At 43.9% G+C, this 21,443-nt stretch overlaps 3 protein-coding genes and 1 pseudogene across 3 annotated transcripts; 1 reads left to right on the plus strand and 3 right to left on the minus strand.

Annotated features, from left to right (window-relative positions):
* LOC8056100 (selenoprotein F) lies at nucleotides 963-4,606 on the plus strand. Its single transcript, XM_002456728.2, has 4 exons — nucleotides 963-1,284; nucleotides 2,092-2,150; nucleotides 3,521-3,702; nucleotides 4,250-4,606. The coding sequence occupies exons 1-4, from the start codon at nucleotides 1,113-1,115 to the stop codon at nucleotides 4,323-4,325; spliced, it is 489 nt and encodes a 162-aa protein (XP_002456773.1). The 5' UTR covers nucleotides 963-1,112; the 3' UTR covers nucleotides 4,326-4,606.
* On the minus strand, nucleotides 6,070-10,012 carry LOC110433485. Its single transcript, XM_021455710.1, has 8 exons — nucleotides 9,274-10,012; nucleotides 8,956-9,163; nucleotides 8,180-8,251; nucleotides 7,824-7,891; nucleotides 7,432-7,579; nucleotides 7,267-7,350; nucleotides 6,747-6,833; nucleotides 6,070-6,380 (listed from the first exon to the last, which is right to left on the minus strand). The coding sequence occupies exons 2-8, from the start codon at nucleotides 9,127-9,129 to the stop codon at nucleotides 6,375-6,377; spliced, it is 639 nt and encodes a 212-aa protein (XP_021311385.1). The 5' UTR covers nucleotides 9,130-9,163; nucleotides 9,274-10,012; the 3' UTR covers nucleotides 6,070-6,374.
* LOC8078666 lies at nucleotides 11,533-13,612 on the minus strand (annotated as a pseudogene).
* On the minus strand, nucleotides 18,149-20,345 carry LOC110433773. Its single transcript, XM_021456343.1, has 3 exons — nucleotides 19,527-20,345; nucleotides 18,543-18,894; nucleotides 18,149-18,425 (listed from the first exon to the last, which is right to left on the minus strand). Exons 1-3 carry the CDS (start codon nucleotides 20,343-20,345, stop codon nucleotides 18,403-18,405), a joined length of 1,194 nt encoding a protein of 397 aa, XP_021312018.1. The 3' UTR covers nucleotides 18,149-18,402.

Raw genomic sequence — 21,443 nt, forward strand, 5'->3', positions numbered from 1 at the left:
GAATCAGCTGGGCGGCGCGCGAGTTACGTTGTTTTCAGGGCTGATTTGCCTGACGACGCCAAGGAAACTTATAAAACAACTAGCAGGAGCTGCCGCTGAGAACTTCAGAATTTTTTTCTTTCAGAGATGGCAAATCTGACTTGGCCCGCGTGCACCGACACATGAAACCCGCGAGCTCTCGTTCTGATCATTCCCCGCTGTTCCTCAACTCATCAATCATATCATCCATCATCGATCATGAGACGAGATGGAATCACCGGCAATAATCTATGGTTAGCCGACGTGATTAAACAAAAGCTGCATCTGCATGCGTGCGTAAAGCAACAAGCCACCTACCTACCAAGAGGACGGTGTGTGTTCAAAAACCAGCGGGCCTCCGTCCAGCTCTCAAGTCTCAACCCACCCGCGCGCTCACACCACACCCAACGACTGTCCGCATCTGCATGGATTACAGCCAGCGGTTCTCGGACAGATCTAGGCCGGCCACCGCCACCGCCAGAATGCATCGCACAGTCGCAGCATAGCTTAGCCTCTTCGCCGCCTGTAATCACGTCGACTAGACGCCTGTAATCACGAATCCTCGCGATCCATGAGTTCACTTCACGATTCGGCGACGAGATGAATAAACACACCCGATTTCTCAGATTCGTGCAATATTCATGCAAATGTTTAGACAGCAATAAAGATCGTATCGTCTGGTTCAGAGCATTAGGCTTCAGTCAGATTCAGAGTTCTTCTTCTTTCTTTCTTTTTTTTTTTTTTGAAAACTCAGTCGGATTCAGAATTCAGACTACTTGTAGTTCTCAAGTCTGAACTTCAGAGAGGCAGCGCTGGACCTGGACGGCAAGGCAAGCAATGAAAAATTGGGCCGGCCAAATTGGGGCCCGGCCCGTATTTACATCTTGCAGACAAGGCCCAGGTACGCCGCGGACCGCTTGTTCACCAACCGAGCCTCGAAAGACTGGGCCACTGGGGGGGAAAGCCGGAAACCGCACTGCCGGCCTGCCGCTAGTCTTCGTCGTCGTCGACGACTCGTCGCGGTGGTGCCTGCCTGCGGCAGCTCCGGAGAGTCCAGGCCGTACGCTAGTCGGGGTGCGAGAGGAGGGGAGAGGATGGGTCGGTCTCTCCCCGTGGCGGTAGCGGTCGTCGCCGTGGTCCTCGTGTGCTGCTCCGCTCTCTGCCGCGCCGAGCGGCTCGGGGCCAGGGAGTGCGAGGACCTGGGGTTCACCGGCCTCGCTCTATGCTCCGATTGCAACGCGCTCTCCGAGTTCGTCAAGGACCAAGGTACGCGCGGATCGTTCCCCTCTGACCTGCGGGCTGCAGCAGCACGCACTTTGTGCGCTCCTGATAAGATTTGCGATCTGAACCGGGGACGCGTAGCCATAGGAGTAACTTAGTAAGGAGGGGTCGGTCGGATCCGAATATGTCAGTTTTCTTTCATTTCGAGTGTGGAATCTGCGAGGAGCGATTTCGGTGAAGACGTTTGCCAGCTTGCAGCTTAGAAATCGGATCGCTTTAATGCCGAAACTTCAGATGGGGATGGGATTTTAGACCACAAACCAATGAAGACCCAATTAATGAACCTTAAAGCATGAGAACTATTGGATTAGCTCACTGAGCATTGATGGATTTCAGATTTTTCCCACGATTCTTCCATTTTTGCAGTCCTGATGAGAGTTTTTTTTTAACCCTTCTTTTAATAAAACTTGAAACGGGCAATGGCATGGATTTCTCACTCTATAGAACTCGTGTTATCCAGATGCTGCAAGTCCTTAATATGCTTTTTATAAAAGCCGAGTAATATTGGTCTTAAAGATAGAGTCAAAGAGCTGAAGCTAGCTACATCAGAACGGATCGGAAACATCAGTCATGTCACCAACTGAACACTTCATTTGGAGGAATATAATTTTGTCAACTCTGTTTGTTGCTTCTTGCAACATCTTTTGTCCCGGTTGCTCCATGACTCCATTAGTCACTGTGGCACTGTCTATTGGCAAAGAAACTAGGGGTGTACTCATTTCCACATGTGCTATTTATGTGTTAAAATCATGTGATTGATTCAAATCTAAAGAACTTATTGGTTGTGTGCAGAGCTGGTGGAGGATTGCCGTAAATGTTGCACCGAGGATTCAGATGATTCTATCAGCAAGGTATGAACTATGAATCTCCATGAATTGTCATATGGAAGACATATCTTTTATCTGTTGTGCCTTTCTTTGTTTTAGGGTTTACAGTTCAAGTTTTTATGCTGGTTTGTGACTGTCAGTTGGTTTATGTCAATACTGAATAGGGCTTAGAACTTATAGGGATTTCCAAAACATGTATCATTTCCAAAATGAGTATAGATCTTCATTAGACTAGAATAATGACATATATATTTTTTTCTCGAATACGTCGGAGAGCTGCGTATCATTGCATTAAGAAGAAGAGTTGTAAAATACAACACGCAGAGCACCCACACACCCCTTAACTTTCAGTTACATTCACGCCTGTCAAAATAAAACATGACCAACTGCTAACAACAGTGATGGGCCTAACCGTTTGCTACAGGAAGCCATGCAAGCTCCCTTGCTCCAGCTAAACACCACAGATGCACTTCATCTTCGATGTGTGTTAGGATTCTCTGCACGTTTGGCAACGCCCTGTTGAATACACAATCGTTTCTCTGCTTCAAATCATCCATGCTCCCAAAATAATCAGGGAGTTGATTCCCTTTCTGAAGACTGTAGGCGCCAGCTTGTCTATCTTGATCCACCAATCCTCAAATGAAGTGTCTGCAGCTTGAGGGGCTAGAACTGAGAGTCCCACTTTACTGAGCATTTGAAACCACACTTGTTTAACGAAAAAGCAGCCAATCAGGATGTGTTGGATGTCCTCCTCAACTTGATCGCAGAGCACACAGCAGGTTGGGTGGGGTAGTCCTCTTCTCGCTAGTCTGTCTGCCGTCCAGCAATGTTTGTGAACCGCAAACCAGATAAAGCATTGGCATTTCTTAGGCGCCCAACTCTTCCAGATGAGTTCCCATGGTTCAAAATGTACTGCTCCAATGAAGAAGGTCTCATAAGCCGATTTTGGCAAATATTGTCCAGAAGCTGAGAGTCTCCATTGATGCTTGTCTAGGATGCCTGACAGTATCTGCACTTCCTCCAGTAGGTCCACGATTCCTACGAACTCGGCAAGAGCAGCGACACTGAGAGCACCCTGGATGTCATAGCTCATGCAACGCTTCACTAACTTTATGTTGATTCCGTTGCCGTTTCGGGACCAGGGCGAAAATGTGAGGAGCTAGGCCAGCAAGGGACAAGCTGTGGAGCCAATTGTTGGTCCAGAAGAGAGTGGTATTTCCATCTCCCACAATTGTGTTCATGGCTGCAGCAAACAGAGCTTTGATCGGCTCCTGCACTTGAATAGCACAGCATTCTTTTTTGGATGAGCATGGGTCTTAGAAGTGCCATATAGTTCTTTTTTTCTACTGGATGTAGCATCTGATATTCTGACTATTTGCTGTTGCCTGTTGCAGCTCACATTTTCTGGTGCAATTATTGAGGTGTGCATGAGAAAACTGGTATTTTATCCAGAAGTTGTTGGCTTCCTCGAAGAAGATAAAGATGACTTCCCTTATGTGGAAGCCCGTTATTCCTATGGTTCTCCGCCAAAGCTCATAATGCTTGACAACAAGGGTGAACAGAAGGAGACCATAAGGCATGCCCTACTTAACTCTAGAATAAACCTCCAGTTATCTGATTTACATTCTTAGACTTCTGTTATTACAAACAATATAAAAACTGTCTGCCTGATCATTTCATATCATCATATCATCACCATGTCTTAGTTCATTACACTTATATAGTTATATATGTTGTTTGCTTCCAATCATCCTTGCTCTTGCAGTAATGTCATTTAGTTCATGTAGTACTCTGATGACTGACACAGTAGGTAAAGAAATGATAGGTTTTGTTTGTGCAACAATGCTTCAAAACATAGCTTTATTGATAGAAAGTGTACTTCTACTGGAATGCTTCATAAAGCTGCAGTAGTGTAGTCAATACTAGGTGATTTGCTAAAGTCGCCTGAATTTTCTCTTGGCACAACATTCATCTATAAGTGACAGGTTTAACTATTGTGAATAAATTGTCATCTTTCTATATGTGCGCCAATTGCTTAAAGTACCTAATGTATGGTAGAAACAGTGTTCTCAATTGTTCATTGGTTCATTTACTGAAAATCTAAAATGGGCTGAGATTGGCAGGATCGATAACTGGAAGCGAGAGCACATTCGGCAGTTTCTCAAGGAGAAAGTGAAGCCAGTGAAATTAGACAGCTGAGTTCTTGCATTAAGTGCCTCAACATTTCCAAGTTGACGTTGCCATAGAACCTACGTAACTTGTACTTTGCTAGCAAAATCGTAGATGATATGAGATTTGTGTTTAATTCTGTGTTATCTCACATGTGTACACCTCAAAATGATTGTACAAGAAGCTTGTGTGGCCCTACAAGTTGTTTCCTGGTAAGCCAGTGCACGTCAATAAAGATGGCAAAAGCTCCTTTATTACAATAGAAATAGAAATAAACACAAGAATGAGCCCATTCATTTTTATAAGCAAAATAAATAGGGTAAAAGAATGCAAATTTGCTTTCAGCATATACGATTCCAGGTCTAGTCGTGTACATTGTAAGATGTTCTGTAGGCAAGACTTCAGTGTTTGACAGCATTACTGAAATCTAGCCTGATGAATCTGTGTAGTTCAGTAGTTGTGTACGGTACTACGGTGTCTAGTAGTAGTATCTGGGTAAGGTTATGCCAGTGAAGTGGCGGTTGGTGACGACGAGTTGTCCGTGTGTTTGGTTGGAGTATTGGAGCCAATCTGGATGGGTTTAACCCACTTTCTGGCTGTTTGGATGGAGATTTGGGTGGGTTGACCCCTAAGAGAATATTCCTCCAATATGCGGGTTGGTTTGGACCGTCGAAAAGTAGAGGATAGAGCCGCTCCGCTTGGGTTGAAAAAATCACGAGTGATGCGGTTACCTCCAACCCATCTGAATCTTTCAACCAAACAGACAAAGAAAGCAAACCCATTCTTGCAATTAAACAAAATAAGGGTTCGAGCCGTCTCCAAAACATGGATTAGAGACGTTCCAACCCACCCATCCCACAACCAAAAATACGGAGAAGTACAGAACCGAGTCAGTCATCAGCGACCACCGCTCAAGGCCTGCACAAGCCCAACAGTGCGTCTCAGAATCGACCAGCCCAGGCCGTTTTTTTTCGTTTTCTTTTTTTGAATCGACCAGCCTAGTATTGCATGTTTTTTTGTGCAAATTAGACCTTTTCTTGGGAAAACGAAAAAAAGTTACATTTGCACCTCTGGGCAAATTAATTTCAAAAATATACCTAAGGAGTCAGCGTCATGATTTTTGACGAATAGGTTCCGCACCTCTGCTCAGGTTCCAGGCGTGCTATTGGCTGCAATGGACAAATTCTATTGGCTGCCCAGAGGGAAGAACGAGCTAGCGTTACTACGTCGCTGATCTCACACGTTCTTCTAGGAGGAGCTCTCTCATCTTTGTTCGCTTGAACTTATATTTTCTCAGTCAACAGTACTTTTTATGACTTATCATCCAAACGAACGAGACGGCGCATACTGAACCTGTCTCAGCCCGTCCCAAAAAGCAGCAGGTAACCCCTGTCCCTTGAGAAAGATGGAACTAATCTTCAATCAGCCGAGGTCGGCAAGTGTGGCAGCTGGCGAACGACGCCGACTACGGGACGCGCGATTCATGAAATAGGAGCCGGCAGCAGTCCGGGAGGTCAGCGTGTGGAACAGTGGAAGGCAGGAGCCGACGCCGATCACCGAGGAGGGCACGGCGGCGTTGGCAGTATTCGCGGATGACCGGCTGAGCGCACGCAGCAATCAACGGGAGCATTAGAGCGGCACTGAACCCGTGACTCCACGTCTGTCCTATTCAGAAACCTCCCTCTGTACGCACTTGTCCAGCAGCAGCAGCAGCAGCCGCCCTGTACTACTCTGCAAGCCAGCCATCCCAACCCAAGCATAAAACTTCAGAGGCTGATGGTAGATCGTTCTTTTATTTGCAGTAGAAACGTGTGAGGTTACATTTTGCTTCCTTCCAGCTGTAAAAACAAAAGGCCTTGTTCTCTCAACGTATGTACACTTGAGCTTCACAACGCCTGTTCTCGCTACTCATCAATCACCTAATTAAACCGCCTACGTTTTCAGGAGAGAAACCAAATGCTTTGCGGTGACTCCAAGCAACAACGGGAAGCTCACTTCGCAAGCTTCCATGCATCCTCTCGCCGAGGCGGCGCTTCAATTGGTACGCCTTTGTGTTCTTTAAGGTTCAGGTGAGTCTCCCTACACCTGTGGACAGAGCCAACATAACAAGTCAGGACTGTCTCCTCCGTGGGATAGATTGCACATGTACATATGTCTACTGACTTCACTTGCAAGAAGCAGCGAAGACATTCTGAATGAAAACCATTGGGGTTCAACCCAGTAGCACAGGATTCAAGCAGTAGTTAATAAACACTATATATCTTGGAACACTTTTGGGTGAGGCATACAGCTTACAGTTACCAATTCAGAGAAAAAAATGATGTTCACGTCAAAGATCAAATTGATAGAATGCTGAACATGATAAATATAATAGCAGGTTTTACTAGATTCAGAACAGGCTGGTCATAAGTTTTTCATGTATCGTCAGGACTGGTTGGAAAGGAAGTATACCTGTCTTCGTCTCCGATGCTGCAAAGCATAGCAAGAACGAGCTATTACATAACAAGGTAGAAAGAATCCCGCAAACTGAAGAGTTGCCTGAAATAAAGGAAAGGTTTAGTGTCATATATCGATAATACACATGGAAAAATAAAAATTCAATCCCACTATGGACTGAACAACAAATGACAAATGCAGTGTAATCAATCAAGCGAAATCAAGCTGACTTCAAAAAACAGAAGGGAACATCCTTGCCAATGAAACAGTCATCAATTTATCTTGAAGTATTTGTTGTTCTTTTGCAACCACTGGGGTATACGATTTTGTAATAGACATTAATTAGCTTTCAGCATCACGCCATTTCAGCATAAACATATCATATGATCTTAGCATGACATCTTAGTAGCAGAATGAAGCATTATGACACTTCAACACTCAACAGCATTCATATCATTATGCAGCATATGTAACTCAAACAGAAGCAGATCACATCATATTAGCATGACATGTTATCTAGGTTTGTTGAACTCACACTGAACAGCACCGTTGCATCTTGTAGCATGCTAACATCCCTCACAATGACAATTACATGGCGTACAAGCAAAAGGAACATCAACTGCAATAAAGCCAATATTAGATTCCACTACCAAACATAAATAAGAATTCAGTCTGTGAAGAAAGAGCTTCTTTGACGTACAATTAAAGCAATGGTCCGGCAGCATGTGACACCACTAGAATTTGCAGATACACAATCATCAAATTCAGCTTGCAGCAACTGCTGCTCTGCAATGGCAATTGCTAGAAAATGGGAATCGTGAGGATCGATTCGTCCAACCCAGTTTGGCCTGTTTACCAAAAACAATCACCCATTCAGAATATCTACATTGGGTCACTCAAAGGATATGCAGGAACTGGAGCACCAAAATCTGCTTTACTAATGAAAAATTAAGGGAAAACAACTGTGCTTCCTTAATTGCGATTAAAAGGTAAGGATCACATTGTTCAAGTTGCCCCCACAGAACATAGGCCATTTTCACAATATGTTTTTCATTTAGAAAGGATTGATTAAATAATTGTATCAGAAAGTACCTAAGATCCATGTCCATTTCATCTGAACAGCATTTAGGTGGAGGGATGACATAATTCGGGGAGTAAACCTGTAGAACATAGGGGCAACAAGACAGATATGAAAACTTCAACAAGAACAGCAACATACAAGATATATAGAGTTTTCCATTTCTCCTTATTTCTTCTGCACTGCAGTTGCATTGAAACGTATGCTCGTAAAGCTACTAGATCTATGCAAATCAAATAGCCGATAGTAGAGTGAAAACTCAGCAAGGTCAAAGTCGCATACCACCATCTAAATGATATGGTACACAGTCTATAACATAGAAAAAAATTTGCTACTTTTGGTCTTGTAGCAGAATAACAGAAACACCCACCTGGTTGCAGATTTCACATGTAATGTTGCCTTTCTTGTTGCACCATCTCTGTATGCATTTCCTGTGGGCAAACTGCATACAACCAACGCCAATAGGTCAACACACAATTAGCATTTTCTCCAACAGATACTCCTAAGTCACGTGTACAACAACGTCAAGGGGAAAAAAGGTTTATTCGATAACTGAAAATGGGGGTATATATATTAGGATAAGGATTATCTATCGACTGAAAATTCGGAGATTGGACCTGTCCACAACAAAATCGGTTTTTCTAGAACTCATTCAATCCTAACTCCTAAGGATACTGTTTACCTTAAGACAAACCCAAACCTGGCACAGCACCTGCAAATACGGAGGCCAAGTGAACAGACGATGAAACACAGAGTCTGACACTGTTTCACTTGGTAGACGAAGATAAAAACAATCACTTAATAGAACTTTAATGCTCCTACAGTGCCAAGGCTAGAGCTATTAGAGATTTCCACAATAAAGAACAGCAAGATAATCACGGAAAAGAATGAAGCAGGTTGAACATAAACATCGACATAGCCAAAAGCAAATTTCCAAACGCAGTGACCAGAAGAAAGGGTAAACAGAACTTCAGAAGCACAGAAATTGCATCTTGAAATCTGTGCAGCTCCCAAATAATCACTATTCTACTCCAAATTTACCAACCACTACACTTTGACTCACCTCGGCTCCTCAAACATCCAGGCAAAGTTCAGAGGGAGACGATAGGGAAGGAGGGAGAGAGAGAAACCGAGGAGAGCGCTCACCTTGAGTGTGCCAGTGCAGGCGCAGGGCGAGTCCATAGCGGCCTCCTCCCCCTCCTCCTGGCATATACGGCACTCTATGACCCCCTTCCCATCCACCCCCATGCCGACCTCCACCTCCACTTGGCCTTCGCCGCCGGAGCAGCCATCGCCGGCGAGTTTCTCGGTGCGCGCCATCTCCAAGAAGCTTTCTTGGAGCAGGTGGTAAAGTCTGAGAACGAGCCAAAAGGCGGGGGCTTTTTAGCTCCGCGGACGCCACCAACTCCAAGAACAAGAAGAGGGAAGAGCGGAGAACAAATACAAAAATGAGGTAGCCTTTACCTTTTCTATTATCTTAATACTCCGTGCTATTTTATCAATTTCTGCATTTCTTTCTCGCTCCAAGGCTCCAAGCCTTGCAGTTTGTTTGTTTATTTATGGGGTCCAATGATGGGTGAGTGATTGGGTTTGTGGGTTAGTGGGCAATGGATAGCTTCCACTCCTGCTAGAGTGCTAGTGGAGGATGAGTTGATACTGACACGCTGATACTGAAAAGTCTTTTCCTTTACTTCTGATTTTTTTTCTTATTTTTTCCTGAAGTGAAAGTGTGAAACATTGAAACATCTCTCTCTCTCTCTCTCTCTCTGAATCTTGTGAGAAATTTTATTGCAAACTTCCCGTTCCCTTTTGTCTGAAGGCCCTAGGTGACTTTGTTAACTATGGGCAGGCACTAGGCAGGGCTGGGATTAAAACCCCTTTTGTTTTGTTCTTCCCATGTCATGATGGTACAGTTAGTTCTGCACTTGTGTGTGTGTGTGTGATGGTTTCCTGCCCTTTTGTGTTGCATGTAAGAGGACATGCTTGGTTAGAGTCTTGGGAAAATTGCATGCCCTGGAGAGTTCTATTCAACAAAATCCGAGCAAAATCAGACATGAGAGCCCAAGTGCACAAGTAAACTTGAAAAGAGCAAGCATTCTTTTTTATATTGAAATTGGGCTTTTTATTGAAAGATGGAGAATTTTAGATTGTAAGTATACGGTACAAATGATTATGAATTACGGTAGCTAGATCCATGAAGCAATACAGGTGTACTCGCTTTGCTAACCAAAATGTCCATCACTATTATGGTGCTTAAGACTTATACTGTTGCGCAACAGGTACAGCAACGAATAAGAGCGTACAGTCTGGGCTACCTTTTGACGTGGAAACATGCGGTTATATCGTACAAAATGAATCGCTTTTGAATTTTAACCACGTTTGGAGCTCTCTTTTCTTCTTTAAAAGAATTTTAAAAGTAATTACATTTGAAGCTACAGATATTGAACTAATTTAGAAGGGAAACACCAAACTATAATATTTTGGAAAAAGAATCAACACCTGGAAAATGTAAAAAGTCTACGCATTATCTAGTAGTATCTAATGCATTAATCATCATAGTCATATGGTGCCTGCCTCTTCTACGGAAGCCTTAACTTTTGTGGAGGCAAGATTTGATGTGTGTACTTGGGTGGTTAAACCACCATTGCGTTCGATTTCAACGAGAGGTTGCTGTACCTTTTTGGACTGTGACCGGTCACCCTCTGCAACTAAACACCGTTATCATTAATTCTAAGCCAGCTTGTATGTCACATTTGTGTGCAGATATTTCTGGTCCAGAACCCGCTCTTTTGTTTCGTTTTTAGGAATAATGCAGCCACTTGTATATTCATTCGTCTAAACCAATGATGACAGATAATAAGGTGGTACCTAATCTGCTCTGGCTAATTTGGCTGCCAAATCAGCAACTTAATTCTTTGCCAAAATAAATGATATAAACAAGAAGAAGGACGTACATATTAGGGGGTTGAGAACCCAATGTATGCTAAAAACCATTCTCCAATAAGCAAAGTGTCTGGCAGTCTGCATTCACAATGCTTCACAAATTGTACTACTCCTATATAAGATTCCTGACAGCTGGGCTGGTATGGCTCTAAGCCAAGCTCAGACCAAAAAGGAAAGATGCTACATGACATGGATTATATTTTGAAAAATTATAGCAGCAAGTAGCAACTACTTGTGATCTAGCAATCCTGTTGGTTGGGAGTTAAGCATTCAAGGTGTCAATGTGTATCCATTCATCATTAGAAAAATATTGGAAGCGTGATAGGAATATGGAGAATAAGGTGCTAGACCAAATCATCCCAGGTCCTGAGTCCAATCATCTTTCCTGATGAAATAATGACTTCTTTCTGGTATAATGACGTGGCTACTATCCATGACGGGAACATTTCAGCACTGGAATAATAATGTTAGGAAGTTGCAAAATACTGTCATGATAGGGAATTCTCACGGGCCATGGAATCAGAAGTGCAAATGTCTAGGCAGGGTTTCTCTGAAAAAAAATGAAGGAATAATATGTGCAGTTGGTAGGTCACTGGCGATGTGGGGGAGTGTGAACCTTGGGAGGTGGGGAGCACCCGGAATGATTGATCTGGTAGTTGGAAGCCAAGGTGTCAACGGATGATGCTCCAGACAAAGTGGATAAGATTTTGTTGCAGTGTGCTGGAAGCTGAAGCTCTAATGCTATCATTGTAGGCATGGCATGGAACAGGTTCTGAAGCGTTTTATGTTCGCTGTGTGTGTTCATGTTCAGAGCGACTAGTCGGCTACTCATATCTTCAGAAATGTTTCAGTTGCAACTAGCAATTCAAAACAGTTGCAACGACTTTCCATTTAGTACATTCATTCATAAGGGATGGCACATGAAGAAGACTGATAAATGTATGCAGGGATGGGCATTTCTTTCTACTCTGAGGAGCCAGATTTTTTCTCCTTTAAATCGTCATCAGAGTCAGGTTTCTCCTCTGAATCCTCCTCAGAGTGAGGTTTCTCCTCTGAATCTGAATCCTCGTCAGAGTCAGATTTCTCAAGCTCAAGGATAACATTGAACCCAAATGCTGAACCTGGCGCGAATGCCGACTCCATTTCGCCTTCGGACTGGGTTGTCTTGATCTCAGGTTTCACCTTCAGGTTTTCCTGATTCAGTAGCAAGTCAGTGTCATACCTACCAGGCTACCAACCGTACACAATGAAAATTGTTGCCAAGTGTTATCTGATTTGGCATTCACCTTCTTGATAAATTCTTCAATGGTGATGGTCAGTATTTCCTGAAGAACGAACTTGGTGACCCGGCTTTTGCCAAGCATCTGCAGCAGGATGCTGCTGGGTATCTGAAGGACAGCAACATCATAATCTGTGCTCAGTTGGTTCTGAAGGAGTACAAAGTACAGACAGCAGGATTGTGCAGTGCAACCTTAACATTGCACTAATTATTGGCCGACACTTTTGGTTGAAATCTAGTAGTTAGTTGCTAACAGCTGCGTGATGATTGATCAAACCGAGTGTTTTTTTTTTCCTTTAGGAAAAGGACAGCACATACTAATAGAACATGCCTTGGAAGGTTACAAAACGGCCTTGAATAGTTTGCATTGGTGAAGCTTGAAGTGAATGAAAAGGAGCCGTGCAATTACAAGGTTCATGGGCACTTATTGATCGAAAAGAAAAGGTTCATGTGCACTTACATTTGATGTTTTCCCTTCGAACATCCAACAAATGTCCATGCAGAGGACGCAACACAGTTAGAAGTGTGAATTACTTGAGGCAAACAAATACTAAAATATGTCTTGTAAGAAACGGTGAGTGCCAATGTGAAGCAAGAAAGAATGTGACATTAAGAAGAGAGAGAGAGAGAGAGATTACGATGTACAGTACTTATGATGATCAGTACCTCCTTTGGACTTCCTAAAACCAGGAACTGGCGGTGCATCGCGAGCCAAGATCGTCAGAGCCTCATCAAACACCTTTTGTGTCGCCTTTCCAGGCAACTGCACTCGTACCTGTATGCAGAAAAGATTCAGTCTGCACATCTAGACGGCTTTAACATGCCTCAGCTGAGTTGGCGAGCTCACATTGATCTTTTCGTCGTCTCGGGAGACGATGGACGTCTTGACGTTCTCCAGAGACAAGTCACTCTTCCTATCTGCCTCAGTGACCGATGAGCCCCGACCTGCACGCATTTCCTGAACACGTTAGCAATATCTGAAACTCTGAACAGAAGGGCAGCATAGCAGTCTCTGAACATCATGGAAGCGAGCAGAACTGTTGGACATAGTTGAAGAGCTCGCAATTCACCTGTACCAACCGCAGACACCGGCAGGAATGTGTGCCTCCATCTTCTTCTTCCTCCATCTGAAACAAGCAACCTGTGAAGCCAAACATGGAAACTGAAGACTGAAAATCTGAAGATGACAGGCAACAAAGGGGCAGCGTCCAGTTTGTTTACCCGTGGATATGCGTTGGGCACTTGCAGGCACCGCAGTTTTGATGTGCGCATGAACTTGATCAGTCACCTGAGGGTTGAGGGTATTGGAACGAATCAACAGGGCAACTGATGAGCTGAGCTTTCAGGAGAGGAGAGGGAGTGCAGGAATGGGACGGACCTGGAAGTAGCTGTTGCATCTTGGCCTCAACTGAAGCCTGGGGAGGGTTGCAGCCGAGGCCATGGAGGTGACTCCCGCAGTCCCGCTGTTGCCCGGTGCCCGGTGCCTGTCCAGTTCCGGCCGGCCGCAGTTGGGGAGGCCGCAGAGCTCAGGGAGAAGTCAGAGAAATTGGAGCCATAGAATGGCATCCAAAATTATCTGCAACTGCATCAAAGAGAGGGAAGGAACTCTTCGTTCGTGGACTCTTGCTTGGGCCATGTTCTCTGATTGAAATGGGCTGTCAACGGTTCAACACACAGGTTACTGGGCTATGTTCCCCTCATAAAAAAGGAAAAAGTCTAAGTTTGCTCCCCTAACTTTTAGGATAATCCGCATTTTCATCCTCAACTCCAAAACTGGACAAGCCATCTTTCTTAACTTTTCAAACCATGCATTTTACCTTCTTGGAGCAGTTTTGAAGGTGGTTTTGCTATAGCGAACGGTGGTTTTGCTACAGTGACATTGGTTTTTATCTTTTTCTTTTTTTATTTATTTTGACTAATTTTTTTGAAAAATCATAAATCATAGAAAAAACATTAAATAAAAAAATCTAATTTTATTGGACTCCAAGTGAATAGATCTACACAATGAACATGTAATATGGTATGCTTTGGCACAAAGTTTTTGCTATGAAGGTTTTGTCTTTTTTATTTTATTTTGGCTAAATCTTTGAAAAATCATAGTAAATTGCAAAAAAAACCGTAAAATAGAAAATTTAATTTTGTTAGACTCCATATGAGCATATCTACATAGTGAACATATACTATAGTATGTTGATGTGGAGTCCAGAATTAGATTTTCTAATTTATAATTTTTCTGTGATTTACTATGTTTTTTCAAAGACTCCACATGAGCATATCTACACAGTGAGACTTTTGCGCCAGTGGACTGTGCCGAACCATAGCCTGGCACCTTTTCTTATTTTTTTATGGCAAAAAATAGCAAAATTGTAAATGATGTGGAATATTATAGAAATAGAAAAAAGAAAACTATTTTTTTGAACTCTTGACTAGGTCTACACTTTAGAATAAAAATTTTGACGTAGTTAATGTCTATGTTTTCTTTCATAGACTAGGTCTACACTTTAGAATAAAAATTTTGACGTAATTAATGTCTATGTTTTCTTTCATAAACTGATAGTGGATGTTTACTTAGTTCTTTTTGCAGTGAAATTTTTATGGTGACCTTCTATTGATGTGTAGAATCTATGAGTAAAAGTTTAAAAGAAAACGATCCAAATGAAATACAAGGAGCACAAATCACTTGAGGCCACAGCACCACAGGTGATAAGTCTATGTCCCTGCAAATAGTGATGTAACCGGGCTTAATACTTGTACAGGAGGAACACCAATGCCACATTAGTTACTTACAAAACTTGAGTATCTACATAGCTCGGCCCTATGCTTGGTCTTGCCACCAACACACAAATCGAGTCGCCTCATTGCATCTGCATCAGAGACATGCATTGGTAGGAAAGGCAAGATTTCATGGCTCGAAGGCCACGGCGGCAAGGTGACTACCGTGTGGTGTTCACTGAGTGTGATGCCAGGGAGCGGTGATGTAGAGCCAAGCTTAGCAACTGGGGCTCCAATCTCTACAAGCTTAGTGTTTCTGCTATATGTGAAATATCCTCTTGGGGCCAACATCCACACTGCACCTTGTCATGCATCATGCATTACTGAAAGCAACAATGTTGTGGCAATGCTGGGAGTGCACATTTTAGAAGGTACGAAGGAAGTACGTCATGCAGGGCATGGACAATCTAGAGGAGATAGTAGCGGTGTTTGAGGAGGTCGACAAGGTGGAAACGAACCACAACTAACCATGGGTGTTCAAACACTAAACAAATTTTGTTCTTTTGACATAAACAATTATTTCTTTTACACCTAAATCTTAAGTCAAAATAAAAATTAATATATTTTTTCTATTAACCCGTTGCAATGTATGGGCAATGCTAGTAATTAATTAAAGAGCCAAAACTCTGTCATATTTTTTTCGTCCACCTCCCCCTAAGGCCTTGTTTACTTCCACCTAAAATCCAAAAACTTTTCAAGATTCACCGTCACATCGAATCTTTAGATACATGCATGGAGTATTAAATATAAACAAAAATAAAAACTAATTGCACAGTTTGGTTGAAATTTACGAGACGAATCTTTTAAGCCTAGTTAGTTCATGATTGGACAATAATTACCACAAACAAACAAAAGTGCTACAGTGTTGTGAAAAAATTTCAGGAAGGAACTAAACAAGACCTAAATATTGTGACCGTAAAACTTATACGTACTCTTTTACTTGATCCAGACTTACTTATATACTCATACGAGTTATAACAGCCTGGGTCTAGCGAATGATGGATACAGCCATACAGGGCCTGATTCCATTACGTATTACATCATGCCCTCTGTGTCTCGTATGCCTCTGACTCACGGCTCGCGCTCATAGTAATGATGTGGAGTTCAATTTCTATATGTCTCGGATTCCGTTACGACACATAGATACATTCATTGGCGGACCCAAGGGGGGGGGGGCTGCAGCCCCCCTCTTGGACTTAAAAATCTTTTAGGCCTTGTTTGGATGTTGTCGTATTTACTTCAATCCATGTGTGTTGGTGTGGATTGGAGTGGAATTTAGTTTAAGTTCCACTCCAATCCACCTCAACACATGTGGATTGATGTGAATACGACTACATCCAAACAAGGCCTTAAGTTTTCTTTTTTGTAAAAGATTTTATATATTTGGTATTTTTCTATGCTTATTCTACGAATCTTTGCCTTTGAACACTTTGAATCAATATTGAATTATCAATCTTAGCTATATCTATTAGTGTACTGCATTGAGCAAGAAAAAAAATTAGCCTATGTTATTTAGCCTCCCCTCTTGGTCCGTTTCTGGGTCCGCCACTGATACATTTGCTAGAGAAAATTGACCTAGGACAAAGTCAAAATGAGCTATAATTTGAAACAAGCAAAACCAAATAGCCAGTAATTTTTGGACACTAGCTTTTTCACAATCCAATCATCCACACAGCCGGTTTCATGAGCCTTTTCTTCCTTCAGAATATCTATACGTGAAACATAAAAGACTTATTAGGCATCATCTTGTGTTAGAACAAATGGGAACAATGCCACGACTAGACTTGCAGTCAAACATATTCCCTTCATGACGAAGTTTGAATCTTCTTCTTTCGCCACAATGGTAAAAATAGCCATCGCAATGCCAAACACAACTCCGAAGGCCTGCAAAAGAATAATTAAAAAAAAAAGAAGCCCAAATGTGTAAGTAAAGACTAATGAAAACGTCAAAGTATTGTATATAAATTTGATAACTAATATAATTATTATACCCATTACACATCATAAACATCAATATAATTTTATTTATATTTAGTTAAAGTTAAGAATTTTTGACTCGTCAGGAACTGTGATGTACATATTTTTTTTAGGACGGAAGAAGTAATACTATAACATCCTAATAAGATCTAAAAAAAGAAAACGGGAAACTGAGTGAATGAATTACGTACCCTCGCGAAGAGCTTCCGGGCCGGGCTAATGGATCCGCTCCTAGGTGTTGGCTCCTCGTCGTCGCCGTCGCCGCCTCCCCGTGACCGTGAGCGTGAGTACCCAACGTTGCCGTTCATCATGAGGTTGATGACGAGCGCATCCCCCATGGCGGACCTCCTGGAAGGCTGATCCCCATGGTGGTTAGTTTTGAGTCCAAGACGACAATGGACTCGACGAACGGCCCCCTCCAGCGGCCTTTTTATTATTTATATAAGTGTACTCGTAGTATACATGTAGGACGGTTATATTAAAAAATAAATCGGAATCGGGACGATGAGTCCATCCAATTCGGCCCGACCACGGAAGAAAATTCGGAAACGCCCACACCCAGCAGCAAAATACTGGCCGCTGGAGGGGGCCGTTCGTTTTGATCCACTGCTCCTAGGTCTTTTTTAATATTAAAAAATACGGCGGCTTCACTGCTCCTTTTTGGCTTTTTCGGGCGAAACGCATTGTTGGTGGCTAAGACTGTCTCCAACAATGAAGACCCAAACACCACACCCATTCTATGATTTGGGTCATATACTTGCATAGGCCTTGTTCCCCTGAACATTGTTTTTCAGATTTTCTCGTCATATCGAATCTTTAGATACATGCATAGAGTATTAAATATAGACGAAAATTAAAACTAATTGCACAGTTTGGTCGGAATTGACGAGACAAATCTTTTGAGCCTAGTTAGTCCATGATTAGACAATATTTGTCAAATACAAACGAAAGTGCTACCGTATCGATTTTCTAAAATTTTTTGGAACTAAACAAGGCCGTAATATGAGAGTCGTACTGATGGTAGGGGTCAAGTTAGAAGTAAATTCAAACTCAATTGATTGTATAGGATAGGACTCTGCATTAGAACTAAACAAGACGACACTCTGCCGTCAGTGCTGTCTTCGTCGCAGCAGTTGTCAAACAGCACTGGCGGCAGAGTGTCGTCTTGGGCTATTGGGCCCTTCCTCCTGCCATGGGAACCACTACTGTCGTGTCTTGGGCTCTCTTCCTTCCATGCGAAACAAAAAGTGGACTGGAGCCTACGATGCAAGGCCACGGTCCATTCGGATGCCGCTGATTTGGGCGAGCCAAGGCAAGCCCAATGCGCTCGGAGAAAGGAGCAGTGGAGACGCCAATTATAGGGGGGAGGAAGAAAATCCAAAGGGGCTCCAACTAATATAAGTACAGGTATTTGCAAAACTGACCGGAGAGTAATCAAGCAGCGTACCCACAGATGCACGTACGAGTACTTATACTAGCACATATTCACGGTGAATGATGTGTACGTACAGCTCTAGGTGGCCTAGAGTTGTAAACTGCGCCTGCAGTGCAGCTGCAGGTGTTGCTCGCCTTCTGCTTGCTTGTTTAGCTTCGCCGGCGCCTAGCTGGTGGAGGCCTGGTCGTCACCTCGCGCTTGCGTCCGGCTCTGTAATCACACACAGTCCAAAATATTTACCGTACGAAATTAGCGATCAATCCAGAATTCTTCACTTTCGTGAAATATATAAAAAAAATAAAGACGGAGACGTGAAGGGAAACATACCAGGACGCATAAGAGAGCGTGCAAGGCCAGCGCCAAGCCTACCAGAACCCACATGGTGATCGTCGCGGAGGGGAAGAATGCTCCGAAGATGAAGAGGCAGAATAGTATTGTGACACCCACCAATGCCCAGGCGGCTGAGGCAAGCTGCGATCTGAAACTCCAACTTTGTGTTGCCGTACAGGTCCAGGACAAGTCCGCAGCTGATCGCTATCCAGAACAGAGCGCCGATTATTGCTATCCATGGTCCTAATGCCGAAGGAAACACATGTACACCGGCTGCAGTTGTTAGCAGTGCAAGCAGAACGGCCAGAGCTACCCCAAACAGCGCCTGCCGCTTTTCAGTTTCCTTCTCCTACATTTTTGTTGTGCACACAAAAGTGTAAGTGAATGGAAACAGTAGTACCAACACAATAACATGCCCATTCTCATTTTCGAAGAGTCAAAGTATACTATGCATGAAATTGTACTGCAACGTTTGTCAGTTGTATGAAACTGGCCCTGTTTCAAAAAGGTTTTGAATTTTAACACCGTAGCACTTTCGTTTTTATTTGACAAACATTATCTAATTATGGAGTAACTAGACTTAAAAGATTTGTCTCATGATTTACAAACAAACTATACAATTAGTTTTTGTTTTCATCTATATTTAATGTTTTATACATATGCCGCAAGATTCGGTGCGAGAGAGAATCTTGAAAAGTTTTTATATCTTGGGGTGAACTAAACAAGTCCTATTTGTGGTTTGGCAACATTGCAGCAGCAGTACATACACAAACAGTATATACTGGTTGGGAAGCAGTAGGACCGTCTCAACTCAACAGTAATGCAATACTACTCGTGCAGCGGGACTGCCGGACCGCACCGCACTGCAATACTCAAAGAACTGATGAAATGCGTACTGCAAAGCAACTCGAGTACCAAGTTTCTTGATGCATTGGGACAACAGACTCACGACTGTACAAAGAAACAAAACGCAAAGCATACCTGTCGCTCGCGATGGAGGGGAAGAGTCGGCTCCGGTCCCGACGTAGCTGCCCGGAGTCGGTCTAGCCACGGCCGCAAGAAGGCGCAGGGTGTGGAGGCCCGGTCCTCTGAAGACAACAGGATGTCGAGGGAATCTCCCGTGATCTTGACTGCGACAGCTGCGACACCGGCCTCGGAAGGAGGAGCCCGGCCCGCTGCAGCGCATAGGAATCGTCCATTCTTGCTCAGCTCCGTCTCCATAATCTTCTTCTTTGTTCTCTGCTTTCCGGTGCTGAACTCCTCGACGGCTCTCAGGAAGGAGACGGCCTCGGAGGCCATCGATGTGCCCGCCGCATAGTCCGCGAACCTGCGCGAGTCCTCTCTAAGGTTGTCGATCTGCAGGTCGCGGTTCTTGGTCCTCTCGTCGACGTGGGAAGCACCGGAGATGATTGGCCTCGAGCAAGGAGCAGCCCGCTTCCCGCCGCTCTTGTCGTCGGCCGCGGCGTGTTCGGGCTTCTGGTCCTCCGAATCGTCGGCGTGCTCGTGCTCCTCCGAATCGTCGGCGTGCTCGGGCTCCTCCGAATCGTCGGGCTCCTCCTCCTCCGAGTAGTCGTCCTCGTCGGAAAGAGAGCTCCCGCCGTTCTTGTTTCCGTTCACGGCGTTGCGCCCATTCTCGGCCGCGGCGTCGAGCAGCTGCTTCTGCTTCTCCGAGTCCTCGGGCTCATCGGGCTGCTCGGCCTTCTGCTCGTCCAGGAAATCGTCCTCGTCAGGCGGCTTGCTCTCGCCGGGCTGAAGAAGTGGGCTAAGCAAGGCTTGTTTCATTTCGTCCACAGCGCTCATTCTTGGGCGAGCGAGATGAGGAGGAGGGGAGGCCGGGAGGGGAGGGGAGAAGGAGGCGGTTAGAGGCGGGATACGCAGGTGGAGATGATTCGATAGAATTGGAGGGAGAGGAGAGCCGGAGGGGAGGATTTGTAGTATTTATTATCGAGGGGAGAGAGGAAAGTCAGGAAGTGAATTTTTTTTCGGGAAGGAAAAAAAAAAAAACAAGAGACCGCTTCTGAACTTGAGGCTTGGCTGCCGCAGCGAGTTATACATGGATAGGAGGCGGCGGGTTGCGGTGTTGGCAGCGCGGAGACGGCGAGGAGCGGCGGCGGTAGCAAAGAGCAGGAGCACGCACGGCTCGGGGTGAGGGGGCTCAGCGGTCAGCGGTTCGTCACCGGCCGCAAAGCGACGGGAGTCGCCATTCCTTACCAAGCGGGATCGCTTCCACAACGAGTTACTGCGCCACGAATGTGAGGTACTGAAGGCTGCAGTAAGGTATGTCCATCTCAATTTTTCTACCTATACTGGTGCGATTCAGGGCTTGGCGTATATATGATTTTGGACTTCTTTGATGTAATTTGGGGCTGAATTTCTTCTGCTAGTGGGCATTGTTTCCTCCAAATGTACTTTTGTCTCAGAACTTATCAGCGCACCATTTATTGCAAACGATATCTAAGTGTTGTCTATGTTTCTGAATAATACATGGAGAGGATAATTCTTTCTAAGGAACTCGCAACATTTCTGTTACTGTTTTAAAATTATGTGATTGCTCCATCTCTTCCTTTTGGTGTTTGTACCTAAAGAAAGCGTGAATCTCTTCTTTCAGAAAGGGGTTGACAGTAGGGAATTTTCCAGCAGCTTGCTGAAGAGCCTGAAAAATGAAAGGTGTGTCATTCTCATCACTAATTTTGTTCATTAAAAACCTGGCTGATGGTAGTTTAATCATCACTATATACAGTCTGTATCTATTTAATGGTTATTCTCCGGCTTATATGTATCACATGTTCAGCTTTTTCAGTGTGTGAATGGTTGCAGCAGCTTATCTCTGAGTGATATATGCAAATAATATAGTTGTGTCATGCTGCTCTTGCCCAAATGGCCAAACTAGACTATTGC

Source organism: Sorghum bicolor, chromosome 3 (assembly GCF_000003195.3).
Source record: "Sorghum bicolor cultivar BTx623 chromosome 3, Sorghum_bicolor_NCBIv3, whole genome shotgun sequence".
Lineage (NCBI taxonomy): Eukaryota > Viridiplantae > Streptophyta > Magnoliopsida > Poales > Poaceae > Sorghum > Sorghum bicolor.

Bases quoted from the DNA above. Each gene is read 5' to 3' on its own strand.
- LOC110433485 (XM_021455710.1), bottom strand. From the start codon at position 9,129: ATGGCGCGCACCGAGAAACTCGCCGGCGATGGCTGCTCCGGCGGCGAA. The intron at 7,580-7,823 runs GTACTTTCTGAT...TTTGGTAAACAG, and splicing joins GAAATGGACATGGATCTTAG to GCCAAACTGGGTTGGACGAA. The intron at 6,834-7,266 runs GTGAGTTCAACA...CCTTTATTTCAG, and splicing joins ATGCAACGGTGCTGTTCAGT to GCAACTCTTCAGTTTGCGGG.
- LOC8056100 (XM_002456728.2), top strand. From the start codon at position 1,113: ATGGGTCGGTCTCTCCCCGTGGCGGTAGCGGTCGTCGCCGTGGTCCTC. The intron at 1,285-2,091 runs GTACGCGCGGAT...GGTTGTGTGCAG, and splicing joins CGAGTTCGTCAAGGACCAAG to AGCTGGTGGAGGATTGCCGT. The intron at 3,703-4,249 runs GCATGCCCTACT...TGAGATTGGCAG, and splicing joins GAACAGAAGGAGACCATAAG to GATCGATAACTGGAAGCGAG.
- LOC110433773 (XM_021456343.1), bottom strand. From the start codon at position 20,345: ATGAGCGCTGTGGACGAAATGAAACAAGCCTTGCTTAGCCCACTTCTT. The intron at 18,895-19,526 runs GTATGCTTTGCG...ACAAAAATGTAG, and splicing joins CCCTCCATCGCGAGCGACAG to GAGAAGGAAACTGAAAAGCG. The intron at 18,426-18,542 runs GTATGTTTCCCT...GTGTGATTACAG, and splicing joins ACGCTCTCTTATGCGTCCTG to AGCCGGACGCAAGCGCGAGG.